This window comes from Salmo salar, chromosome 12 (genome assembly GCF_965601325.2).
Source record: "Salmo salar chromosome 12, fSalSal1, whole genome shotgun sequence".
Classification (NCBI taxonomy): Eukaryota; Metazoa; Chordata; class Actinopteri; order Salmoniformes; family Salmonidae; genus Salmo; species Salmo salar.
Window position 1 is genome coordinate 23,832,375 of NC_138302.1, and position 25,020 is coordinate 23,857,394.

At 40.4% G+C, this 25,020-nt stretch overlaps 2 protein-coding genes across 2 annotated transcripts in view; both read left to right on the top strand.

Annotated features, from left to right (window-relative positions):
* Positions 1-13,201, top strand: part of LOC106564476 (leucine-rich repeat protein SHOC-2) — a 42,293-nt gene extending 29,092 nt beyond the window's left edge. The window contains exons 5-10 of the mRNA XM_014130589.3: positions 279-409; positions 496-684; positions 1,230-1,352; positions 1,596-1,733; positions 5,972-6,089; positions 6,707-13,201. Coding sequence (XP_013986064.1) covers positions 279-409; positions 496-684; positions 1,230-1,352; positions 1,596-1,733; positions 5,972-6,089; positions 6,707-6,915 — 908 coding nt within the window. The 3' untranslated portion in view covers positions 6,916-13,201. The remainder of the gene's footprint in view (positions 1-278; positions 410-495; positions 685-1,229; positions 1,353-1,595; positions 1,734-5,971; positions 6,090-6,706) is intronic.
* Positions 13,202-15,946: 2,745 nt separating this feature from the next.
* On the top strand, positions 15,947-18,410 carry LOC106564475 (alpha-2A adrenergic receptor). The gene is made up of 2 exons (XM_014130588.3): positions 15,947-16,200; positions 16,342-18,410. Exon 2 carries the CDS (start codon positions 16,541-16,543, stop codon positions 17,849-17,851), a length of 1,311 nt encoding a protein of 436 aa, XP_013986063.1. The 5' UTR covers positions 15,947-16,200; positions 16,342-16,540; the 3' UTR covers positions 17,852-18,410.
* Positions 18,411-25,020: the final 6,610 nt, after the last annotated feature.

Sequence of the window (25,020 nt, forward strand, 5' to 3'; positions counted from 1 at the left end):
TAACTGTACATTGTGATGGCTAGGATCAAATATTTGAGAATTCTCATTAATTGAATAATCTACAGTTTTAGGAACTGCAAGTGCTGGTATTTAAGATAAGATGGTACTTTATTGATCCCCCAGAGGGGAAATTTGATTGCACCAGCCAATACATACATACATACATACATACATACATACATACATACATACATACATACATACATACATACATACATGATATCTAATATCTGACTTTGTTGATTGTCATTTTTGTATTTAACCTTCTCTCGTTGCAGGTAACTTGTCAAGCATAAACCGCTTGGGTCTGCGGTACAACCGGTTGTCAGCCATCCCCAGGTCGCTAGCCAAGTGCAGAGAACTGGAAGAGCTCAACCTAGAAAACAACAACATCTCCGTGTTACCAGAAGTGAGTGGTGCTTTTATTGATTGCTGCATTTTAATGGTATTGTTAGGGATATAGCAGATCTAGCTACCTCCTTCTCTCTATCCCAGGGTCTCCTGTCTAGTCTGGTGAATCTGACCAGTCTAACCCTAGCGAGGAACTGTTTCCAGTCCTACCCGGTGGGAGGACCCTCCCAGTTCTCCACCATCTACTCTCTAAATATGGAGCACAACCGCATCAACAAGATCCCCTTTGGAATCTTCTCCAGGGCCAAAGTCCTCAGCAAACTCAACATGAAGGTAAGGATGCTGTCCATTGTTAGGTGTTGTCATCTCATTCCCTCTTATTTTGATGACTTCTAGTAAGAGGACCAAGACGATAGTCCCAGACATTATCTAGGCAGAACAACGTCTCTTTCTTCTGACGTTAAAGGGATAGTTGGGGGATTTTGGCAATGAAGCCCTTTATGTACTTTCCCAGAGTTGTGGATACCATTTTTATGAATCTGCATACAGTATGAAAGAAGTTAATAGTAGTTTTGTGAGCCAATGCTAACTAGCGTTAGCGCAATGACTGGAAGTCTACAGGAACAGTCATTGCGCCAACACTAGATAGCAACTTCCTTCAAACTGCACGCAGAGACATAAAAATGGTATCCACGATTTCATCTGACTCTGGGGAAGTAGATAAAGGGCCTCATTGCCAAAATCCCGAACTATCCCTTTAAGGTTGACAATGGTTGGTGATGGTGCTTGCTTAGGTAAAGAGCTGACATGATGACCAATGTCTTCTTTCTGCTCTGATTCTAGAATTGTTGTCAATGTCGTTGTTTTTTTTTTTTCAGGACAACCAGTTGACGTCTCTGCCTCTAGACTTTGGCACGTGGACCAGTATGGTGGAGCTCAACCTGGCCACCAATCAGCTGACAAAGATCCCCGAGGACATCTGCGGTCTCATTTCGCTGGAGGTGAGGCCTTGATAGAATTCCCAGATGGGATCTTTCCTGAGAAATGTGGACTTAGTACTTTTCTGATGCTGTCATCAATTCATACATTATTCAAACTGACCAGAAAATCTGAATGATTATCACTCTCCCATTTCACCATACAGTAGGTGATCAACTATTTAGTTATTTTTAGGTCTGTAACACAAGCTACAGGTTGTAACAGTTCGCTTCAGTGTTCTGAAACATCTGTTGTTTTGTTCACAGGTCTTGATATTGTCCAACAATCTTCTCAAGAAGTTGCCACATGGTATTGGCAACCTGAGGAAACTACGGGAGCTCGACTTGGAGGAGAACAAGTTGGAATCGCTCCCGAATGAAATCGCTTACCTGAAAGATTTACAGGTTTGATACTATTACGCTATTTTCCTACACTGTCACGTAAGCATTTAGGCCTACCTTTAACCTCTGTAGGGGGTGTGGGACGCTACAGTCCCACCTGGCCAACATTCAGTGAAATTGCAGAGCGCCAAATTCAAAACCAGAAATACTCGTTATAAAAATTAATGAAACATACAAGTGTTATACATCGGTTTAAAGATTAACTTCTTGTTAATCCAACCACGGTGTCAGATTTCAAAAAGACTTTACGGCGAAAGCACACCATGCGATTATCTGAGAACAGCGCCCAGCAGACAAATCATTACAAACAGTAACCAGCCAAGTAGAGGAGTAACAAAAGTCAGAAATAGCGATAAAATGAATCACTTACCTTTGATGATCTTCATATGGTTACACTCCCAAGACTCCATGTTACACAATAAATGTTCGTTTTGTTCGATAAAGTCCCTCTTTATATTCATAAACCTCTGTTTTGTTGGTGTGTTTTGTTCAGTAATCCATTGGAACAAAGCGCGGTCACAGCAGACAGACAAATCAAAAAACTACCATAAGTTCGTAGAAACATGTCAAACGATGTTTATAATCAATCCTTAGGTTGTTTTTGTCATAAATAATCGATCATATTTCAACCGGACAATAGCTTCGTCAATAGAAAAGGGAAAAACAAGAAAGGCACGCTTCTGGTCACTCGCAGGACTCATGTCTGGAAATTTCCACTGTCCTCTCATTGAAAGTGGTGTTTCTCCCTCATTTTTCAGAGTAAAAGCCTGAAACGATGCCTAAAGACTGGCCACATGTAGTGGAAGCCATAGGGATCGTGAACCGCGTCATAAGTCTTTGTATGGTGGATAGGCTTTCAATGGAAAAACAGCCATTTCAAAATAATAGCACTTCCTGGATGGATTTTCCTCAGGTTTTCGCCTGCCATATCAATTCTGTTATACTTGCAGACATTATTTTAACAGTTTTGGAAACTTTAGTGTTTTCTATCCAAATCTACAGCTATTTTCAGGTCTCTCCAGATGTTCGATCGGGTTCAAGTCCGGGCTCTGGCTGGGCTACTCAAGAACATTCAAGAGACTTGTCCCGATGCCAGTCCTATGTCGTCTTGGTTGTGTACTTAGGATCGTTGTCTTGTTGGAAGGTGAACCATCGCCCCAGTCGTAGGTCCTGAGCACTCTGGAGCAGGTTTTCATTAAGGATCTCTCTGTACTTTGCTCAGTTCATCTTTGCCTCGATCCTGACTAGTCTCCCAGCCCCTGCCGCTGAAAAACATCCCCACAGCAAGATGCTGCCACCACCATGCTTCACCGTAGGGATGGTGCCAGGTTTCCTCCAGACGTGACGCTTGGCATTCAGGCCATAGAGTTCAATCTTGGTTTCATCAGACCAGAGAATCTTGTTTCTCATGGTCAGAGTTTTTAAGGTGCCTTTTGGCAAACTCTAAGAGGGCTGTCATGTGCATTTTACTGAGGAGTGGCTTCTGGCCACTCTACCATAAATGTGTGATTGGTGGAGTGCTGCAGAGATGGTTGTCCTTCTGGGATTTCTCCCATCTCCACAGAGGAACTCTAGAGCTCTGTCAGAGTGACCATCAGGTTCTTGGTCACCTCCCTGACCAAGGCCCTTCTCCCCCGATTGCTTAGTTTGGTCGGGCGGCCAACTCTAGGAAGAGTCTTGGTGGTTCCAAACTTCTTCCATTTAAGAATGATGGAGGCCACTGTGATCTTTGGGTCCTTCAATACTGCAGAATTTTTTTGGTACCCTTCCCCAGATCTGTGCCTCGACACAATCCTGTCTCTGAGCTCTACGGACAATTCCTTCTACCTCATGGTGTGGTTTTTGCTCTGACATGTACTGTCAACTGTGGGACCTTGTATGTGCCTTTCCCAATCATGTCCAATCAATTGAATTTACCACAGGTGGACAATGAAGTTGTAGTTTTTTTATTTTACCTTTATTTAACTAGGCAAGTCAGTTAAGAACAAATTCTTGTTTACAATAACGGCTTACCACGGCCACACCCTAACGACACTGAGCCAATTGTGCGCCGCCCTATGGGACTCCCAATCATGGCCGGTTGTGATACAGCCTGGAATCGAACCAGGGTCTGTAATGACGCCTCTAGCACTGAGATGTAGTGCCTTAGACCGCTGCACCACTCGGGAGTAGTAATATCAAGGACGATCAATGGAAACCGGATGCACATGAGCTCAATTTCGAGTCTCATAGCAAAGGGTCTGAATATTTACGTTAAAAAAAACTTTTTCGCTTTGTCATTGGGGGGTATTGTGTCTAGATTGATGAGGGGGAAAAAACAATTTCAGCAATTTTAGAATAAGGCTGTAATGTAACAATGTGGAAAAAGTCAAGGGGTCTGAGAACTTTCCAAAGGCACTATAAAGTGTATATATAAATATCATTTTTTTAATGCATTGGGCCTTTAAGAGTAGAAGAAAGATTACTTGTGTCAATGAAATTACTCGTCACAGCACTACAGTATCACTACATCTGTTAGTGGTCTTTGAATGGTTTATAACTCAACACATTTTAGTTAACCTCACTAGGGTAGCAACGCTCCCCATCCAACCTGACAGAGCTTGAGAGGATCTGCAGAGAATAATGGGAGGAACTCACCAAATACAGGTGTGCCAAGCTTGTAGCGTCATACCCAAGAAGACTTGTGGCTGTAATCTCTGCCAAAGGTGCTTCAACAAAGTACTGAGTAAAGGGTCTGAATACTTATGTAAATGTGTTATTTTCTAAAAACCTGTTTTTGCTTTGGCATTATGGGGTATTGTGTGTAGATTGAGCGGGGAAAAACTATTTAATCAGTTTTAGAATAAGGCTGTGATCTAACAAAATGTGGAAAAAGTCAAGGGGTCTAAATACTTTCCGAAGGCACTGTGTATATACAAAAGTACATGGACCCCTTCAAATTAGTGGATTTGGCTATTTTAGCCACACCTGTTGATGACTGGTGTATAAAATTGAGCACACAACCATGTAATCTCCATTGAACAACATTGGCAGTAGAATGACCTTAGTGTAGAGCTCCGTGACTTTCAACATGGCACTGTTATAGGATGCCACCTTTCCAACAAATCAGTTTGTAATATTTCTGCCCTTAGAGCTGCTACGGTCAACTGTAAGTGCTGTTATTGTGAAGCGGAAATGTCTAGGAGCAACAATGGCTCAGTCGTGAAGTGGTAGATCACACAAGCTCACAGAACGGGACCGCCGACTACTGAAGCGTGTAGAACGTAAAAATCATCTGTCCTCGGTTGCAACACTCACTACTGAGTTCCAAACTGCCTCTGGAAGCAACGTCAGCACAAGAACTGTCGGTCAGGAGTTTCATGAAATGGCTTTCCATGGCTGAGCAGCCACACACAAGCCTAAAATTACCATGCACAATGCCAAGCGTTGGCTGGAGTGGTGTAAAGCTCGCCACCATTGGACTCTGGAGCAGTGGAAACGTGTTCTCTGGAACGATGAATCATGCTTCACCATCTGGCAGTCCCCATCGAACACCTTTGGGATGAATTGGGACGCCGACTGCGAGCCAGGCTTAACCGGCCAACATCAGTGCCTGACCTCACTAATACTCTTGTGGCTGAATGGAAGCCAGTCCCAACATCTAGTGGAAAGCCTTTCCAGAAGAGTGGAGGCTGTTCTAGCAGCAAAGGGGGACCAACTCCATATTAAGGCCCATGATTTTGGAATGAGATGTTTGACGCGCAGGTGACCACATACTTTTGTATTTCCACACTGTAAGGTTGGAATAATGCTGTGAAATTGTAAAAATGATGATAATGCTATTTTAGTGTAAGAGCTGTTTGAAAAGAGCGTCTCTAAAATGTAAGCCTGTTTTGGTGGGTTGGAGTTTTGGCCTGACATCACCCAGCGGTAAATAAGTTAATAGACCAATAAGAAAGAGTCCCAAACCAAAAAGAGTTTTCACTTGTCCCCTCCCCACTCAGACCGCTCCCAGACACTCCTAGCAAAATTCTTGCTGGAGAAATTGCTCTTGGATAATAATCTATTTTTTCTTTTTAATTGAAAACAATCAAACAATTTGATATTGATCTGCTGCATTGGACCTTTTTAAATAAACCATTTTATATCTCCAGGGTTTGAACGATGGAGCTCAGATAGAATAATGTATTCACCAACGTTTCACAGCTAAGCTGTTTTCATCATGTGATATTGACATTCCATTTTTGCTTTTATTCTATCAGAAACTAGTGTTGACCAATAATCAGCTGACCACGTTGCCCCGTGGGATCGGTCACCTCACCAACCTGACCCACCTGGGTCTGGGAGAGAACCTGCTGCAGCACCTGCCGGAGGAGATCGGTAAATACATTTTACCTCATGCCACTGGGTACCGGTCTGTTTCTGCTGAGACCACTCCTTGTACTCTTGTCATTTGCCAAATATACAGAAAGACTGTTACCCAGGCTACATACAACTCAGACTAGAAGTGAATCTCAAAAGTACTTCCTTGATTCCTTCCATCCTCACCTGAACTCCAAAGGTCATTGAGAAACAAGGAGCTTATTGGAGGAGGAGGTCACAAGCTTTCATTTGGATACTTACACTTGACAGAATAGAGAGGGAACTACATGTGGTCCTTTGTAGGTCAGTTGGTAGACCATGGTGCTTGTAACGCCAGGGTAGTGGGTTAGATTCTCGGGACCACCCATACTTAAAATGAATGCACACATGACTAAGTCGCTTTGGATAAAAGCGTCTGCTAGATGGCATATATTTATATATTACATATAAAACGTAACTTCAGCTAAACAATTTAATTAGCATATTTTAGCCCCAGCAATCTACAGCCCATCAAGAATTACTGTATGTACCAGCTGATGATCTAGCAATCTGTGCCTCCAGGTAGAATATAACACTCCTGTATCCTCCATCCACCCCTCCATCCATCCCTCTCTCCATCCTTCCCTCCATCCTAGGTACACTGGAGAACTTGGAGGAGCTGTACCTCAATGACAACCCCAACCTGCACAGCCTCCCGTTTGAGCTGGCCCTGTGCAGCAAGCTGTCCATTATGAGCATCGAGAACTGTCCCCTCAGCCACCTGCCCCCGCAGATTGTCGCCGGGGGCCCCTCCTTCATTATCCAGTTCCTCAAGATGCAGGGGCCCTACCGTGCCATGGTCTGATGGGGCCCGGAGGCCAAGATTGTCGTCTGAGGGCCCAGAGAGAGGCTATGGTCTGAGAGCTGATTTGATGGCTGATATACCAGGCCCACGCAAGGCCCATGATCTGACAACGGACCACGCCCATAATTGGATAGACCACGCCCATATTCTGAAGGCCGACGCCCACCCATTCAGACACCCCACCCAATCCCATACCTATCCAACTACGTGTGTCATACACTGTAAAAAAAATATATATATACATCATAAAAACAAACTAAATGTACAAAAAGAGAGGAGGAAAACATTTTTCGGTTCATACATTATCTATCTATATGCGGAAAAAAAACTAAACAAGTACATTTATATTGAGACTGTGCTCCAGCGTTTCTGTTGAGGAATCATAGCCATTTAGAAGGCCAACTTCTCCAATATTTTATTCCCAAATCATGTAAGACATAACTTAAAGGGTCATTACACATTAAAACATTTTTTTTTTTTTTTTACATTCATTAACTCCAGCACCATACGATACATAATCTGTTTTCATACATATGAAGACACTGGTATAGGGCTGGAGGTAATGAATAGGATATTAAAAAGTGGTGGAATTGCCCTTTAATATCTCTACCACCTTTTGCCAAAACGGATCGTGTATATTGAGTAACAGTGGCTATGATTCTTTTAACATAGAACCCAGATTCCCAATGCCAACATATTTACAGTAATTAGGTATGTATATTAGGAGAGCTTAGGATACAACTATTGTATGCAAAAATAATATTTGAAACTTCAATTTTTATTGCTGCTGCCATTATCAATGTTCATTTTGTCATGTCTTTTTCTTTTTGATATGTATATTTTTTTTTTTACCACTTGACTAAAGATTTGTTATCGTGAGGTTTGAGGTTAAAGAACAAAGGTCTAATGTTTTTAATTTCACATTAATACGTAAAAAAACAGTGCCTATATGTCCAGGAAGGTCCACTGGTTTTTCTGACGCTCTAACACAATTCTCCATGAATATTATACAAAGGTATCATTTAGTTAAACAAATTTTCTTTCTAGAATTATGGTTTGTTAAAAAAAAAAAGGTTTTACATTTATTTTTTATATTAGTTCTATTATTGTTGGATGACAATGATTCTATAAAAGAAACCGATAAATTATACATTTGAATCAATGGCTTTGAGATTTTAAATTTAAAAAAATAAGCAGTAATCTTTAAACAGTAAACTAGTAATATATAGAATAAATGCGAAATCTTTAACGCTTTAAAAAATGGACTTTAGCAAGTTTGACTCAAACCTTTCCAAAATAGGCAGTAATGTTGCCCTCATGTTTAAGATATTAGATTTGTTTTTGCTTTGAGAAAAAGTTAAACTGTAAAGAGACAGGTGATTAGATAAGTGATCTGTAGTGATTTTTATATATTCTATAAATACTGATTGTTGCCTTGAGTGCAATTTGAGTCATTGTAATGTTTACTTTTTTTGCTATGTTGGGGCTGTCATACAACGTGGAAACGATTGACCAACAACAACATATCAGGAATGTTGAAGGAAAGGTGTCAATATAACTAATGACTAACGTTGCCATGGTTACGGTCATTAAGGTATGCCAAAAACATGAATCAAAACCCATAATTGACATTTTACATCCAGTTTCTTTGACTGCTTTTTTAATACGCCTCTTCACGAGATCTGGAAGTTTCTGTTACTTGGCCTCCTTCTTTTTTTTTTGTCCCACACTGTCCCAGCAATGATGCTGTTCTTATGCACTTTCTAAATGACATTGGCATCATCCTCTTTTAACAATGACAATATCCTTATCTCCATGGTTACGTTGAACTGGGGCATTTTTGTTTCACAGTGAAGAAGTATTTTATCTCTGAACAGTTTATCATGTACATTTTATAATGGTGTCAAATGAATATTAAGGATGAGATGACAAGCTCAAAATAAATCTAAACTAGTAAGTATGTGGAGCGTCGAATTCAGACGTTTTGGCTTTCGTCCTATCAATCTTGATGGAAAATATTAGCTTGAACTGTGTATGTCCAATAAGGGTCTTATTGATATGTTTAAAGATGTATTAAAGTACCCCATATCTTGCTCATATGTACTACGAGCAAAATGTTTTATGTCAAATTATTGCAATTCATTGAGATCCACATTGTAAAATTTAAATCATTTTCTGTTACTATAATTTTTTTGACACTGTATTGGGTTAGTATTATATCACGTGACTGTACATTAAAATCCCAACTAAGGTAGATCAAACCAAAAGCTTTTTTTGGTTTAGGAAATGAACGTGTTGCGTCCAAGCTTTGTACTCAATCATCTTTTAGTATTTATTTTCAATCAAGTGTGGGTCTAGTTTTTTGGCAGCAGCTTACGATTACAGTTTCGATGTGGGTTGTGGACTGCTAAGAAAAAAACGAGGCCTGGGCAGAGCACACACCCAGACAAAATGTATTGCTGCTTCTAATCCTACCAGCAGAACCTGTTGCTGCTTGAAAAATATGCTGTAAACGATTGATGGGGCAGGAAAAGTGAGATCTATCCTAAACAAAATCAACATCGATACACAAGACTTGTACAGTAGCCTGGCTGGGAAGATTGACCTCTGCCCTTGACCTCTGAGTTTGGGGTCACATGAGGTCTGGTGGTTTTCAAACAGATCAAATTGTTTGGACTGACGTACAACGAGGAAAAACCAAGGTGCATATTTGAGCCTATAACGACGCAGTTACAACACAATACTTTTTTGAAAAGACAAAATTTAAAAAGGGCTTTCTTCTCGTTCACGCTCAAAGAATACCACCAGAGGCATTGCATTCCTGGTTTTATATTTTAAAAAAGCTTCGGAAGAAATGAAAAATAAAAAAATCTGTAAATTGTTTTGGGGGATTGGTTGTGTATTTACGTTTTAGCTATAAACAAAATGGAATCATTATGTGAAAATGCCTTCAGTGTAAGTACTTAAGTGAGATGTGCATTAGGGTATGCAGCGAGAGAAACGCTGTTATCCCGTATAGTGTTGAGTCTGTTTTTGTTCATATTTGTATCTATGTGCCATTTGCAAGGTGAGGGGTGGATGACTGACATGTGTAGAGAACCTGAGACATAATCGTCATTATTCAGAAAAGCATTTATCAAAACAAGGAATGTAAGTTAAAACATGCTTTTTGGAAAAGAAATGTGTGACTTAGTCTAGGTTTGGGGGTGGTCATATTTTGGATTCTTGTATCTGAGGTTGATGAAGAGGTATTGTTCTGATGCATCCTAATGATTTGGAGACGACTAGGTGGTGTTTATTTTTCAATCGTCTGATTTTGGGTCATAGTGTGTAATAATCATGGCCTTTTTTTATTTTTTATTGTTGCAAAATGTATTTTGTGTCTCAATCCTTTTTCTTGCCTGGCTATGTTGTGTAGGAAACCAAGCATGTTGAAAAATAATTTAACATGTTTTTTTTGTCTGGGTCGGAACTACGTTGGGGTGGCGATTCGTTGTATATAGAAGACCAGATAATGTTGCTACTATTTGGTTATCTGCTAAAATGTTTCCTGTAGATTTTATGTACATTTCACAGTATTTGAAACATTGTGCAGCCAGCAATGCTTTACCTACCTATTCTTTATCAAGCAGCCTTAACTGTTAAAAACCTTTTTGTTATTAACCCTTCTTTGTGTCTGTGGCTGTAGTAGGTAACTTTCATTTTCTGTTCTTTCTTCCTTTCTAGCTCTGTGCATGCATATTTTAACCTGGCCTGATGATTGACAGTTCACATAAGAACTCTCCAAACTGAATTCTGTGTTCAGTTTCATTATTCTGGAACACTAGTGAGCAATAGTGAAACGACACAATTCAGTTCGGATTCCATGCTAGCTACAGGCCACCCCAAACAATCCCTATACCAGTGGTCTCCAACCCTGTTCCTGGAGTGCTACTGTCCTGTAGGTTTTTGCTCTAACCCTAAACTAACACACCTGATTCTAATAATTAGCTGGTTGATAAACTGAATCAGTTTAGTTCCAACTGGGGTTGGAGCAAAAACCAACATTCATTTGACTGCCTTAAGTCGTGCACCAAGCATCACCTCTCCCTCAACTTTCACCCAGTCAGACCTTCAATTACTTGGCTATTTTTAATCATGTAAGACAGAAAATCAGTTTGATATAAATAGGGGAAAATGCTTTTCCCAACCTTTGAGACCAGTCACCTGACCAGTAAAAACTAAGGCTAAGAGTTATAGCCAATAATAACTATATGGCCCAGGACCCCCCCCCCCCCCTTCTCAGGTCACAGCAGGATTATGAATAACTCCTGGGTCTATACATAACAAGTGAGTTGACTGTTTAATGGTCAGAAATTAGATTGAGCGACTATGTTCCAGAACTAGAACCCCAAGTTATTTTTTAAAGGTTCTCTTTTCTGTCTATACCAATATGAGTACGGTATATGCAGACGTGACTACCTGACTACGGTGGCCACCATGGTCCAAGTTGAGTATGTAAGAGAATTGGAAAAATGGTGACATGACAAATTTATTTTACCTTAACATCCTACTGTTTAGTACCAAGAGACATGCCTTTACTGAGTATTACTTGGCAAATGAAATTAGAAAAAGGATTTGTTTGCTTGGTTGTAAATGACACAATTAATCAAAGCCGACCCATTGTAAAGAAAATTATTCAGACTCCTAAGTTTGCAAAATGGGTGAAAAACTGCAATGTTTGGTGACGTTCTGCATGTATATACATAAATCTTTTTAATTAATAAACCTATAAACATTTACAAATTGAAAAAAAAAGTGACTTGTAATTTTTTATTTTTTTTGCTTTCACCAAAAAGTACTGCAAAATGAACATGGTTGGTTGTTTGCCGGTCACATTGAGAGAGCAGAACAGAGCTGCCTATGTCCTCAAGTAATTTCTATTTTTGTCTGTTCTTTTTTTTCCTTCTTCTCTGTAACTGAATTTGTATTTCTTTTCAAAACACATGAAGCAGCATTTAAGCCAAGAGTCCTGCACAGTATATTACCTTTTAGCAATGATTTGCACAAGCACAGCAAGGGCACAATTTCAAAATCCCAATCATACAGAAGAGAGTGTTTACACAGGCAGCCCAATTCTGATCTTTTTTTCCACTAATTGGTCATTTGACCAATCACAGAATATTTTTTCACATCAGCTCTTTTTCAGAGCTAATCTAATTGGTCAAAAGACCAATTAGTGAAAAAAGATCAGAATTGGGCTTCCTGTCTAAACGCAGCCCAAGTGTCTGTCTCAAAGTAAGAGTGCTGATGTAGGATCCGTTTCGCCTTTTAGATCATATTGAATAAGATTATATGGACAGGTGGAGACCTGATCCTAGATCAGTACTCCTACTGTGAGATGCTTTTTGAACACTGGCCCAGGGTCCCACCTGTCCATGTAATCTTATTCAGTATGATCTAAAGGGCAAAACTGATCCTAGATCAGCAGCACACCTACTCTGGAACACTTGATATGTAGGGTGCCCAAACTTGTTGCCTGAAGCTAAATGAAAAACGAATCGCTTTGGATTGTTGCTATACCATCTAGGCCCAGAATGCTTTTGGGCTATGTAGATTCTAGAAGCTTTAACTACATTATCCGGCCCTAGCTACATTGTCTGGCCCTTTTGCTAAAGGTACAAATTTGTTCAGTATATATCTTTGGTAGTGAAGTGCATTCAATATCTCTCTCTGTCTATTATAGACAGCAGTATCAGCTGGAGACCTTTGAACAGTATATATTGTATGTTAGTCAGCAGGGATCCATTTCAATTCGGTTAATTCCTGATATGTTTGCTGAAATTACATAGAGGAGCATTGAGGGAAATGTGATTTTGTTGTACTTCTTGACTGAATTTAAAATGGAATTGACTTTTATCCTGTTAGTCAGTTAACCCCCCCCCCAAAAAAAAAATCAGTTGAAATGTTTCCCACCTTTCAAAAAGAGACAGTATTGTGCCTTTTTTATTATGTTCAGGACTGGGCTGTTCTCTCTCAAATGTCTCTTTTGTACCTAGAAAAATGTGTCATTTGTTGTCATTCGAGTGTACAAACTTTATCATTTCAGAATATTCTGATGTTTGTATATTACTCCTGTCATGCCTGCACAATGCTTTGGTTTTCATTTTATATTTTGGAGGTTTTCCCACTATTTGTCAAATTGTGGAATTTAAGCTCTGAAAAAAACTGATAAATGTACTTTTAATCCAATTAATTGTAATGTGCAGTTTGTTACTTCACCAATATAAAGAAAACGGTTACCCTGTCTTGAATTTATAAATTATTTTGTATGGATGTGTTGTTCTTTCAAATGAGAAAATATAACTGACCACTATATCGGGGACTGTGACACAGTTTCCCGGCCAAATATTAAGCCTGGTCGTGGACTAAAAGCTAACTCAATTAGGCTTAATTAGTGTGTGGGGAAACTGCCCCTATATTGTCCAATTGGATAAAGCGATAACAAATTCATAGATGGGTAAAGTTGTAAATACTGGTAGTGTCTTGCTTTTTCAATACAGTCTTACATTAGTTCAATATCTTCCTCTTTACTTCACTTATGGCACATGACCGTTTATCCCAAATGGCACCCTATACAGTGCACTGCATTACTTTTGACCAGGGTCCCTAGGGTTACGGTCAAAAATAGTGCACTATATTGGGAAAAGTGTGCCATTTGGGATGCACACATACAGTAAGGTTAAGTCAGACTGACCAATGAAAGGTCTAACCCGCAATCGAAGAGCAATAACAGGCACGTAGAATATCTGAATGACTAACTTTGTGTAGAGCTGTAGTCGAGTGGTAACATGGCACGTGTACAACTCCCCACTGTTCAATCTCACATCCACTCATTCTTCTGTACTGCTGCTTCCCTGCCTCCCACTGTTTCCAAACTGTCTAAATAAAAACGATATACATAATTACACTTTCTATTTATATGGATAGGGTACGTCTGACTTTGATTCAATATTACGGTTGATGAATTATGAATAACTAGATAGATATGGTCTGTGTAATAAAACAGGAAATTGTACTTCTCAATTTCGACACGTTGTTCCATTCTATTGCACCTGTACCCAGAGAGGCGTATAAACGGCTCTGCCTGTCCCAATACAGGAGCGTCCCCTACTGGATAATTGAAAACATGGTCCCTCACATATCGACTCCAGTCAACATCAATTACTATCACCCTTCAACTTCTAAATGTATTTGAATTCTAGTCAGATTGAGGTTTTTGACTGGGGGTTCAGAATACATTACATTAGACATATTACAAGTGAGGTACGTTTTTTTTTTCTCGTTTTTTTTCTGTCTTGTCGTTTCCCATTTAAGCCACCACGAGAAAATGGAGACAGGAGTTTGGACGTTTTTCAACAACTGGTAAAGTATCACAATACTTCATGTGTCATCTGAACTGGCAGTCTAAATTTGGACTGCACTTAGCACGTGATGATGATGTACATTACAATTTAGTGCATTAACCAAATACCTTGCCTAAAGATTTACCTAGGACAGTCCTGTCTTAATTGAAATAGGTTATGTCAAATATGTGACGCTTTTGCATTTTAAAACATGTTTTATGGGAGAACAGAAGTTGGAAGCACCTATGGTCTTATTAGAAAAGTTAAAACGCATAATAGTTAATATTGTTTTCAGTAAAAGCATAGAGTACTATGTGGTATCATTCGATACAAAACGGTAGGTTTTACAATCCTGAATGTCACATAACATCAGTGGTGATGGCGCGCCTCTGGCTATTTCTTCCAAAGCGAATCCGAGAGAGACCGACCCCGGGCGCGGAAACTGTTTCAGAGATACGACAGGTGTCACTGTATCCTCGCGCTCCATCCGCGCGCTGACGCATGATAACTAGCAGTGATGTTTACTCTAAACACAGAAGTCCGCTGTCATGATATCACACTAACAACACCTTCCTCCATTCCCCAAACACACATGATATGGTAGAAAAGCTATGTTATTGAAAGCACCTGTTCTAAAATGGAAGAGTGGCTAAATTGGGCATAGCCTACCTCTTGGTGTTATCACTCTTTAAGTTGATCCAATGCGGTCTGTCTCAATAACATACGTTACAATATGCAGAAATCGCTCTGCCATTTCCTGGTTGCTAAAATTCTTATAGCCTAATTTCAGTTTGTGACAAAACAAGCACTTGTATCATCTAAACTGCTATGAAATATGTTTTCAATAACCACAAATATTGTTTTTCAGCTGTTTGAAGCCGAAAATAAAATACACTAAAACTAAACTTAAGAACAGGAAGCATAGAAATGGCGCACATGGAACAGATCTATCGCTTCTTAGGCTTGCTTTCAATGAAAATGACAGATCTGTAACTCACATTTCGCAGTCGTCCAAAAAGTTACATATTGCAGCGTTAAACAATGGAGATACATAAAACGCCCATGATTAGGATATTGGCTACTTTTATGCAGTGACCAAATCATATGTTTTTACATGTTTTGTGCACACTTAGGAAAGTATCAGACCATGTTTAATACTAATACAATAATGTGATGTTCTATGCAAGAGCCTTTGCAAATGCTTAATAAATATTGATCAATGAGCATCACATAGGCTGACATTGGTTATTTTACCCTATAGGCTAACTATTAAGCTTAGGCTAAAGCCAATGTTGACTGGTCAATAGTTTACTGCTTAGTAGGTCTAGACTATAACTATCTTACCATTGACTATGAGCCCCTTTAGTTTTTTTTTTAGATCATTTTAACAGTTTTAGAATGGTTGGTGTGACAATAAATGGTGCTTAAAAGGGGTCGGTTCGTGAACGGAATGGAGTTAGCGCGCGCCAAATAAATAAAAAAGCCTATGTTTAATTTCCACGTGGTGTGGGCTCCGGATGCTGCTATAGCAACGCACTTCTGGGATGTTGGGGTTATAAATAGAGGGCGTGGCGTAACTGAGCTTGGAGCGGCCAACAGTAGCATAGTAGGGCGATAGTCTCCACTCATAGAACTGACGGCAGGAGCAGCAGCCACAGGATAACGTGATTACGGCTCTATTAGCTCTCCGCTAGTGAGACAGACTTAGATACGGAGCGGATCATTCTGTGGAGAGGAAAACTGACTGTGAAACCTTAGCTCGCGCTCCTCCACGGAACATAGAAGAGATGCGCGAGAAGCCAGCTGATTCGGGTAACTGACCTGCGTGAAGAAGTTACTCACTGTCCATTCTATTGTCGGCCACTCAAAAGGACCCAAGTGACACAGCACAATGCTTGAGGTAAGAGTTGTATTTAGTGTGTACCTGCAATATTCTTGGAAAGTATAACTAGAGAGTTATGTTGTATTTGTATAAATTGACAGTTAAGGCATCTCCAGTTCGGGCTTTTTAAAATTCTTACTTCTGCCTCCTATTTTTCAGATGAAGTGACAATCCACTGTATTCAACCTAAACTGTTCTTGATCGACCACCATGCAATGGAGCGAAAAATAACTACAGAAAAACCACTGAAGAGTCCCACACCCTCACTTTCTAGTCTTCCAGTTGCAAACTACATGGTCTCCTGGATGACATTTGCTGACCTTACATGATTGGATCCCTGAGGATCTAAGGAGAATCAATGGCGGGGTGGGATAACATGACAAACGTGACCAATGAGACTTTTACAAGCATGAGCAACATGACCAATGACACCATCCTTTGGGGTCCGCTCTATAGCCTCCAGATCTCGTTGCCCCTAACGATTCTGGTCGGGATGCTCATCCTATTGACGGTCTTCGGCAACGTCTTAGTGGTCATCGCTGTGTTTACTAGCCGGGCCCTGAAGGCCCCTCAGAACCTCTTCCTGGTTTCGTTGGCGTCGGCGGACATTTTGGTTGCGACCCTGGTCATGCCCTTCTCCCTGGCCAACGAACTCATGGGCTACTGGTATTTTGGTAAAGTCTGGTGCGAGATCTACCTTGCACTGGACGTTCTCTTCTGTACGGCATCCATCGCCCATCTGTGCGCCATTAGTCTGGACAGGTACTGGTCAATCACCCAGGCCATTGAGTACAACCTGAAACGGACACCGCGCAGGATCAAGTGCATCATCGTCATTGTGTGGGTCATCGCCGCGGTGATCTCGTTCCCGCCCCTCATCACCATGGAGAAGGAGAGCGATAAAGAGGAGGGGCCGGTGTGTAAGATCAACGAAGACAAGTGGTACATGATCTCGTCCAGTATCGGCTCGTTCTTCGTGCCCTGTGTCATCATGATCCTCGTTTACATCCGGATCTATCAGATCGCTAAGAAACGGACGAGGGTACCACCGGGCGACCGGAATCCCAAAATGGCGGCCGCGGTGTCGCCGGTGACAGGCAAGAAGGAGAACGGGGCTGGGGGAGTCGGAGGTGACCAACACACTTGTCACGAGAAGCTCAACGGAGAGCAAGGAGACAGAGAAGGGGATGAACACAGAGGAGAGGACGAGAAAGAAGGGGAGATAAACGGCGTGGACATGGAGGACTCCTCATCGTCTGACCACCAGGTCAACAACCCCTGTTCTATCAAGAAGAAGAAACACACGGCTAAAACCAAACTGAGCCAGATCAAACCAGGACTGGACCACCCGGCGCTGCCCAAACTGGTGGTGAGACAGAGCTCTAAGGGGAGTCGATGGAAGGGGAGACAGAACAGGGAGAAACGTTTCACCTTCGTCTTGGCTGTGGTCATTGGAGTTTTTGTCGTTTGCTGGTTCCCCTTCTTCTTTACCTACACTCTGACGGCGCTCTGTGACTCGTGTTACATACCTGACACACTGTTTAAATTCTTCTTCTGGTTCGGCTACTGTAACAGTTCAGCCAATCCCATTATCTATACAATCTTCAACAATGACTTCCGAAGGTCTTTTAAAAAGATTCTCTGCAGGGATAACCGAAGAATGGTATGATTAGACTTGGGACTTTTTAGTTGTTTGTATGTTTTTTTTTAAATAAATTGTTATCATGCATGGTCGGATCCGTGGCTTTAAACAAATAATGTACCTACTTGTGACAAAACATCTACATGTATTATGTTGCAAAGGCTTTTGGGGGAAAGACTAAAACCTACAACAGTACGTGCAGTAAAAGCATCAAAATGTTGTTTTTCCAAAAGGTCGGCAGCACTACGCCACACCACAGCTTGGAAACAAACTATCCTGTGAATACAGACTTTAAAAAAGCTCAACCATTACAGCCACGTTCATCCAACATTCAACCAATGTTTTTCTACAGTTTTGTGAATGTTTGAATCACAACATTGGATAAACGTGGTCAGGAGTATGATAATATATGTAGTATTTTATGATGTTATGTTGATATGTTGAAATAATTGTCTCTTTCTGAGCCACCTTGGTGTGTTCTATTCATTGTTATTGAAACACACTGCCATTTTATATGATATCAAGTTACAACTGGGAGTATGGGTTACCATAGTTATGTTAAAGAATAAACATCGCTCAATGGCCATTGTCATGGTTTCTGAACTCTGATATGAAGGTCAACTCTGAGATGACAGCATCACAATAGTATGCGTGGTCACACACACACACACACACACACACACACACACACACACACACACACACACACACACACACACACACACACACACACAGGTAGTTAGGCAGTTATGAGAGCAGGTCTCATCCATGTTGCAGAGTAACGTATCATTTAGAGTTCCACGTACCGCCGCCTCACGCATCATTAAACCCAGGATGTGGATCTAGCTGGCTCATCAAACCAGAACCTGATAGACTGGTCATGGGCAGAACACACACACACTCACAAACAAACACACTCTCTCTCTCTCTAACTACTGAGCTCACATTTAAAGAAGACATCAAATGATAGCTAGTTATAAATGTTAGTTTAGCCCTAGCTATGAATGTTAGTTTAGCCCTAGCTATGAATGTTAGTCTAGACCTAGTTATAAATGTTAGTTTAGCCCTAGCTATGAATGTTAGTTTAGCCCTAGCTATGAATGTTAGCCTAGACCTAGTTATAAACGTTAGTTTAGCCCTAGCTATGAATGTTAGTCTAGACCTAGTTATAAATGTTAGTTTAGCCCTAGCTATGAATGTTAGTCTAGACCTAGTTATAAACGTTAGTTTAGCCCTAGCTATGAATGTTAATTTAGCCCTAGCTATGAATGTTAGTCTAGACCTAGTTATAAACGTTAGTTTAGCCCTAGCTATGAATGTTAGTCTAGACCTAGTTATAAACGTTAGTTTAGCCCTAGCTCATAGAGGAGCACAGCATGGTTTTAAAATGCCAATAAGATATTGGCTACGTTCCCTCATTTTCAGGCAGAGAAAAATACCGACTTCTTTGGTAGATTTTTTACTCCAAACAAACCACCATGCTCTGTGTTCGTTCACTTGGGCCACATAACAAGAACCTCATATGAATCAGCTCAACTGGTAAGTCTACAGCCCTCCCTTCACACACACACACACACACACACACACACACACACACACACACACACACACACACACACACACACACACACACACACACACACACACACACACACACACACACACACACACACACACACACACACACACACACACACACACACACACACACACACACACACCTCATGGTAATAGATCAACAAACCTGAGTGCTCATTTGTCACCAAGAGGGCCCAACCAATCAAAATACATGAATAAATGTCACCTTCTTTCCTGCCATCTCGGACATATCAATTGAAGTTAGGAGGAGATGCTGTCGAGCTGGAATCACATTTGACCTGACTGCCTCACTGGTGATGTCATAATACCGTATAGTGGTGGAGGGAAATGATGATGAATCCAACACACCTGCGTAATACTCTGAACTCCAGTGCACTTTCAGCAAAAAACATCTGCTTTTTTAAGGGGCCTACCCAAACACACCAAACAATATCATCATGGCAGAATAGGGCAATATTATTATGGGCATTGATGTGATGACGAATTGTACAAAGCTGAAAACATACGCACATCCAGGTACTTTCTGCAGGTGCTGGAGTTGTAGGCAAACTCATGGAAAACAGAAAGGAAAACGCTGCACACTGCTGCTCATGCTCCCAGGTGATATTTATTTACAACAACGTTTCGACCCTTAGGTCTTCATCAGGCATCCATATCCCAGGTGGGGGTGGAAGGTCCTATATATAGGGGCAGTACTCAGTGACATCACTTCCTGAAACAGGAGGTAAAACAAATTATAACATAGTTTCCCAATATTAACATTCAATTTATCAAAATATATGATCATACACAGGGAATGTGATCAATATTTACAGTAATATACATACACATACAATATTCAATTAGGATTTAAAAAAACACAGTTTAGACATATTGAAACTATAAAAACGGTTTCAAGTAAAACTCCTCATTAAGGCCAAGAGGAGACGGTGTGTTCAGCCTGTGAATCCAGAAAGATTCCCTTTGAAGAAGTTTCCTCTCAATGTCCCCTCCCCTGCATGACATCTTGACCATTTCTATTCCAATATATCTCAGAGAACTAATAGGATGTTTATCTTGTACAAAATGAGCAGCAACCTGATTTTTTTGTCTCACCTGTCCGTATGTTGCTGGGGTGCTCACTGATCCGTGTCTTAAGGCTTCTACGGGTGTTCCCTATGTAAGACAGACCACAAGGACGTTTCAACATGTAAATAACATTGGTAGACATGCAGGTAATCAGGCCTTTGATCTGAAATCTTTGTCCTGTGCGGGGGTGGGTAATGAGTTGCATTTGTACGTAAAGCTGCATTGAGCACATTGGCCACGTTTGTAATTACCCTCCGGAACCTTGTCCAAAAAGGTTTCCCTTTTCTCTGGTGGGAAATCAGATTTAACCACAGTATCTCTCACGTTTGGGGGTCTTTTAAAAACCATACGTGGGGGATATTTAAAAATGGGTTTCAATTGTGGGTCAGTATCAATAATGTACCAGTGCTTCCTGATAATGTCCTTAAATGCCTTCTCCAATGGTGAGTATTGGGTAAAGCATGAATTGACTTATAGAGAGACTGAATAAGTGGACGTGGATGAAAGCTGTAACCTCTTAGGAGGGTATTCCTGTCCGTAGGTTTCCTATAGAGATCTGTAGAGAGGGAGGTTTTGTCCTTAATAACCATCACATCAAGAAAACTGATTTGTGATAGGTCATAGTTAATGCTGAAGTGAAGGTGTTCATTCATAGAGTTTAGGCAAGCATGGAAGTCCAAAAGTTCTTCCTGGGTGCCTGTATAGATCACAAAAATGTAATCCAATCTCCGATTGGAGAATATTGGAGAGAAAAGGGTTAAGGTCTGGATTCAGCACCACCTGTTTTTCAAGCATACCTAGATATAGGTTAGTATAATTAGGAGCCATAGTGCTCCCCATCGCTGTCCCTTTGGTCTGGAGGAAGAAGTCTCCTCTGAAGAGAAAATAGTTCACAAGTCCACAATACAATTGGTGCTGGGTAGAGCATTAGGGGGACGTACATCAAGGTAGAACATGAGGGCCTCTAGGCCGCCCTGATGGGGGATGTTAGTATATAGACTGGTAACATCAAAAGTACACAGAGTAGAATTTTCAGGTACAGTTGAAGTCGGATGTTTACATTCACTTAGGATTGGAGTCATTATAACTCGTTTTTCAACCACTCCACAAATGTCTTGTTAACAAACTATAGTTTTGGCAAGTCGGTTAGGACATCTACTTTGTGCATGACACAAGTAATTTTTCCAACAATTGTTTACAGACAGATTATTTCACTTATAAAACTAGTCCTATATTGACATAACCTGAAAGGCCGCTCAGCAAGGAGGAAGCCACTGCTCTAAAACCGCCATAAAAAAGCCAGACTACGGTTTGCAACTGCACATGGGGACAAAGATCGTACTTTTTGGAGAAATGTCCTCTGGTCTGATGAAACAAAAATAGAACTGTTTGGCCATAATGACCATCATTATGTTTGGAGGAAAAAGGGGGAGGCTTGCAAGCCGAAGAACACCATCCCAAACGTGAAGCAAGTCGTGTTGTGGGGTTGCTTTGCTGCAGGAGGGACTGGTGCACTTCACAAAACAGATGACATCATGAGAAAGGAAAATTATGTGGCTATATTGAAGCAACATCTCAAGACATCAGTCAGGAAGTTAAAGCTTGATCACAAATGTGTCTTCCAAATGGACAATGACCCCAAGCATACTTCCAAAGTTGTGGCAAAACGGCTTAAGGACAACAAAGTCAAGGTATTGGAGTAGCCATCACAAAGCCCTGACCTCAATCCCATAGAAGATTTGTGGGCAGAACTGAAAACGTGTGTGCGAGCAAGGAGGCCTACAAACCTGACTCAAGTTGCACTAGCTCTGTCAGGAGGAATGGGCCAAAATTCACCAAACTTATTGTGGGAAGCTTGTGGAAGGCTACCCGAAATGTTTGACCCAAGTTAAACAATTTAAAGGCAATGCTACCAAATACTAATTGAGTGTATGTAAACTTCTGACCCACTGGGAATGTGATGAACGAAATAAAAGCTGAAATAAATCATTCTCTTTACTATTATTCTGACATTTCACATTCTTAAAATAAAGTGGTGATCCTAACTGACCAAAGACAGGGAATTCTTACTAGGATTAAATGTCAGGAATTTTGAAAAACTGAGTTTAAATGTATTTGGCGACGGCGCATGTAAACTTCCGACTTCAACTGTATATGGTCCACGGATTGAAAAAAATTGACGATTTGTAAAAAAAAAGAAAAGAACAGAGAGAGAGAGAGAAAGAGATACATGAATGTATTGTATTTGGTTACCTGTGTTTTCCACACTGAGAATGTAGTCTACGTGGTGGTAGAATGCACTCCAAAATGTTGATGATTCATCTGATTTAAAACCTGTTATTAACTTCCAGTAGGCCTAACTGGTTGAAATGACGTCAACTTAATACCTATTATTAAATATTTTAGCTTAATAACTACAACAATCTATTTGCAATTAGTACTGTTAGTACACTGAGATTGTAGCCTGGAGGTTGGACATACCAACAACAGGTCATGATAACCTTAATAATAATCTCCATGACAACTACATTATAATTTTTTATTTTATTTAACCTTTATTTAACTAGGCAAGTCAGTTAAGAACAGATTCTTATTTACAATGATGGTAGCTACTGTATTTTAGTCTGGGTGAACACATAAAGCTATTATTCACTTAAACTGGAATAATCTAATTGATAATAGATTGGGCTGTATGTCCAACACATGATTAATATATGCCAACACCAGTTTATGGTTAACCTTAATAATAATCTTAATAATCTCTTTGATAAATACAGGGAAATGCCAAAATAATGGAAGCACTTGAGGAAATGAGGGATACAAAGTATATTGAAAGCAGGTGCTTCCACACAGGTGTGGTTTTCTGAGTTAATTAAGCAATTAACATCCCATCATGCTTAGAGTCATGTATAAAAATGCCCAGTTGCCTATTATTTTGGTTACCATGGCTAGAAGAAGATCTCTCAGTGACTTTGAAAGAGGGGTCTCAAAGGAGCATAGGGGCTATAAAGTATGTGTGTGTGTGCGTGCGTGCGTGTGTGCGTGCGTGCGTGTGCATGTGCGTGTGTGTGTGTGTGAGAAAGAGAGTCAGTCAGTCAGTCAGTCAGTCACCGGATCTCAACCCAATTGAACACTTATGGGAGATTCTGGCGCGGCACCTGAGACAGCGTTTTCCACTAAATGATGGAATTTCTCGTGGGAGAATGGTGTTGCATCCCTCCAAGTGTTCCAGACACTTCTAGAATCTATGCCAAGGTGCATTGAAGCTGTTCTGGCAGCTCGTGGTGGCCCAACTCCCTATTAAGACACTTCATGTTGGTGTTTCCTTTATGTTGTCAGTTACCTATATATGATAGTACCATAGAAATATAATTAATATATATATTATATATATATATATATATATATATATATATATATATATATATATATATATATATATATATATATTAAATGAATAGATCTATCTTTCTATGAATAGTACTGTATTAGGCTGGGTGTATTGTATACCAGGATGCCCAATTCCCTAAACACAGATTTCCCAGAAAACTATTTGGGTAGACAATCTATTTTCCAGAGCTCATTATTACCGAACGCAATTATCTCTCATCCTCTCACAGACAAACAGAAGACATTTGGGGATTTGATTATTGAACCTTCCTGCCATTCTGAAACACACACAGACGCACATGCACGCATGCATACACACACAGACACACCCACATACTCAGCCGTGTCAGGCTCTCTCTCATTTAATCTCTCTTTTTTCTCTCTCTCTTTTTTCTCTCTCTCTCTCTTTTTTTTCTCTCTCTCTCTCTTTTCTCTCTCTCTCTCTCTCTCTCTCTCTCTCTCTCTCTCTCTCTCTCTCTCTCTCTCTCTCTCTCTCTCTCTCTCTCTCTCTCTCTCTCTCTCTCTGCCATCGATGGAAACAGGAAGATTTCCTGTTCACTCTGATACGACACATAAAATTGATGTTTTCAGTCGCTCACAGTTGCATTAATGAGGCTTTAACAGAATACAGCAAAGACACACACACACACACACACACACACACACACACACACACACACACACACACACACACACACACACACACACACACACACACACACACACACACACACACACACACACACACACAAAATCATAAAGGAAATTCTTCCCATGAACAAACGTCAATCATGGACATTACTGTAGAGTATATTACATTATAGGGTATAATTTTGATATAATGATAGATGATTATAACAGTTATATTAAGACCCATTCCTATTGGTGCTCTCTGATCCAGTGTTCCGGGTGTTCCAATGTTAATTTCTCACTGTATGAGGGTATACTGTATAAAGACTGTTGTAAAGGAGGGACAGCGCTTCACTGTGTTCTCAAATTCACGTTCAGGGAGAGATATTATTATTTTAATCTGAAGTCACATTTATGTGTGTGCGTGTATATGTGTGTGTGTGTATATGTGTGACCACACATAAAATTGTGATGCTGTCATCTCACAGAGTTGACCTTCATAAAAGAGT

What these genes read in the sequence shown, in the direction of transcription:
- LOC106564475 (XM_014130588.3), top strand. Translation starts at nt 16,541, where the DNA reads ATGGCGGGGTGGGATAACATGACAAACGTGACCAATGAGACTTTTACA.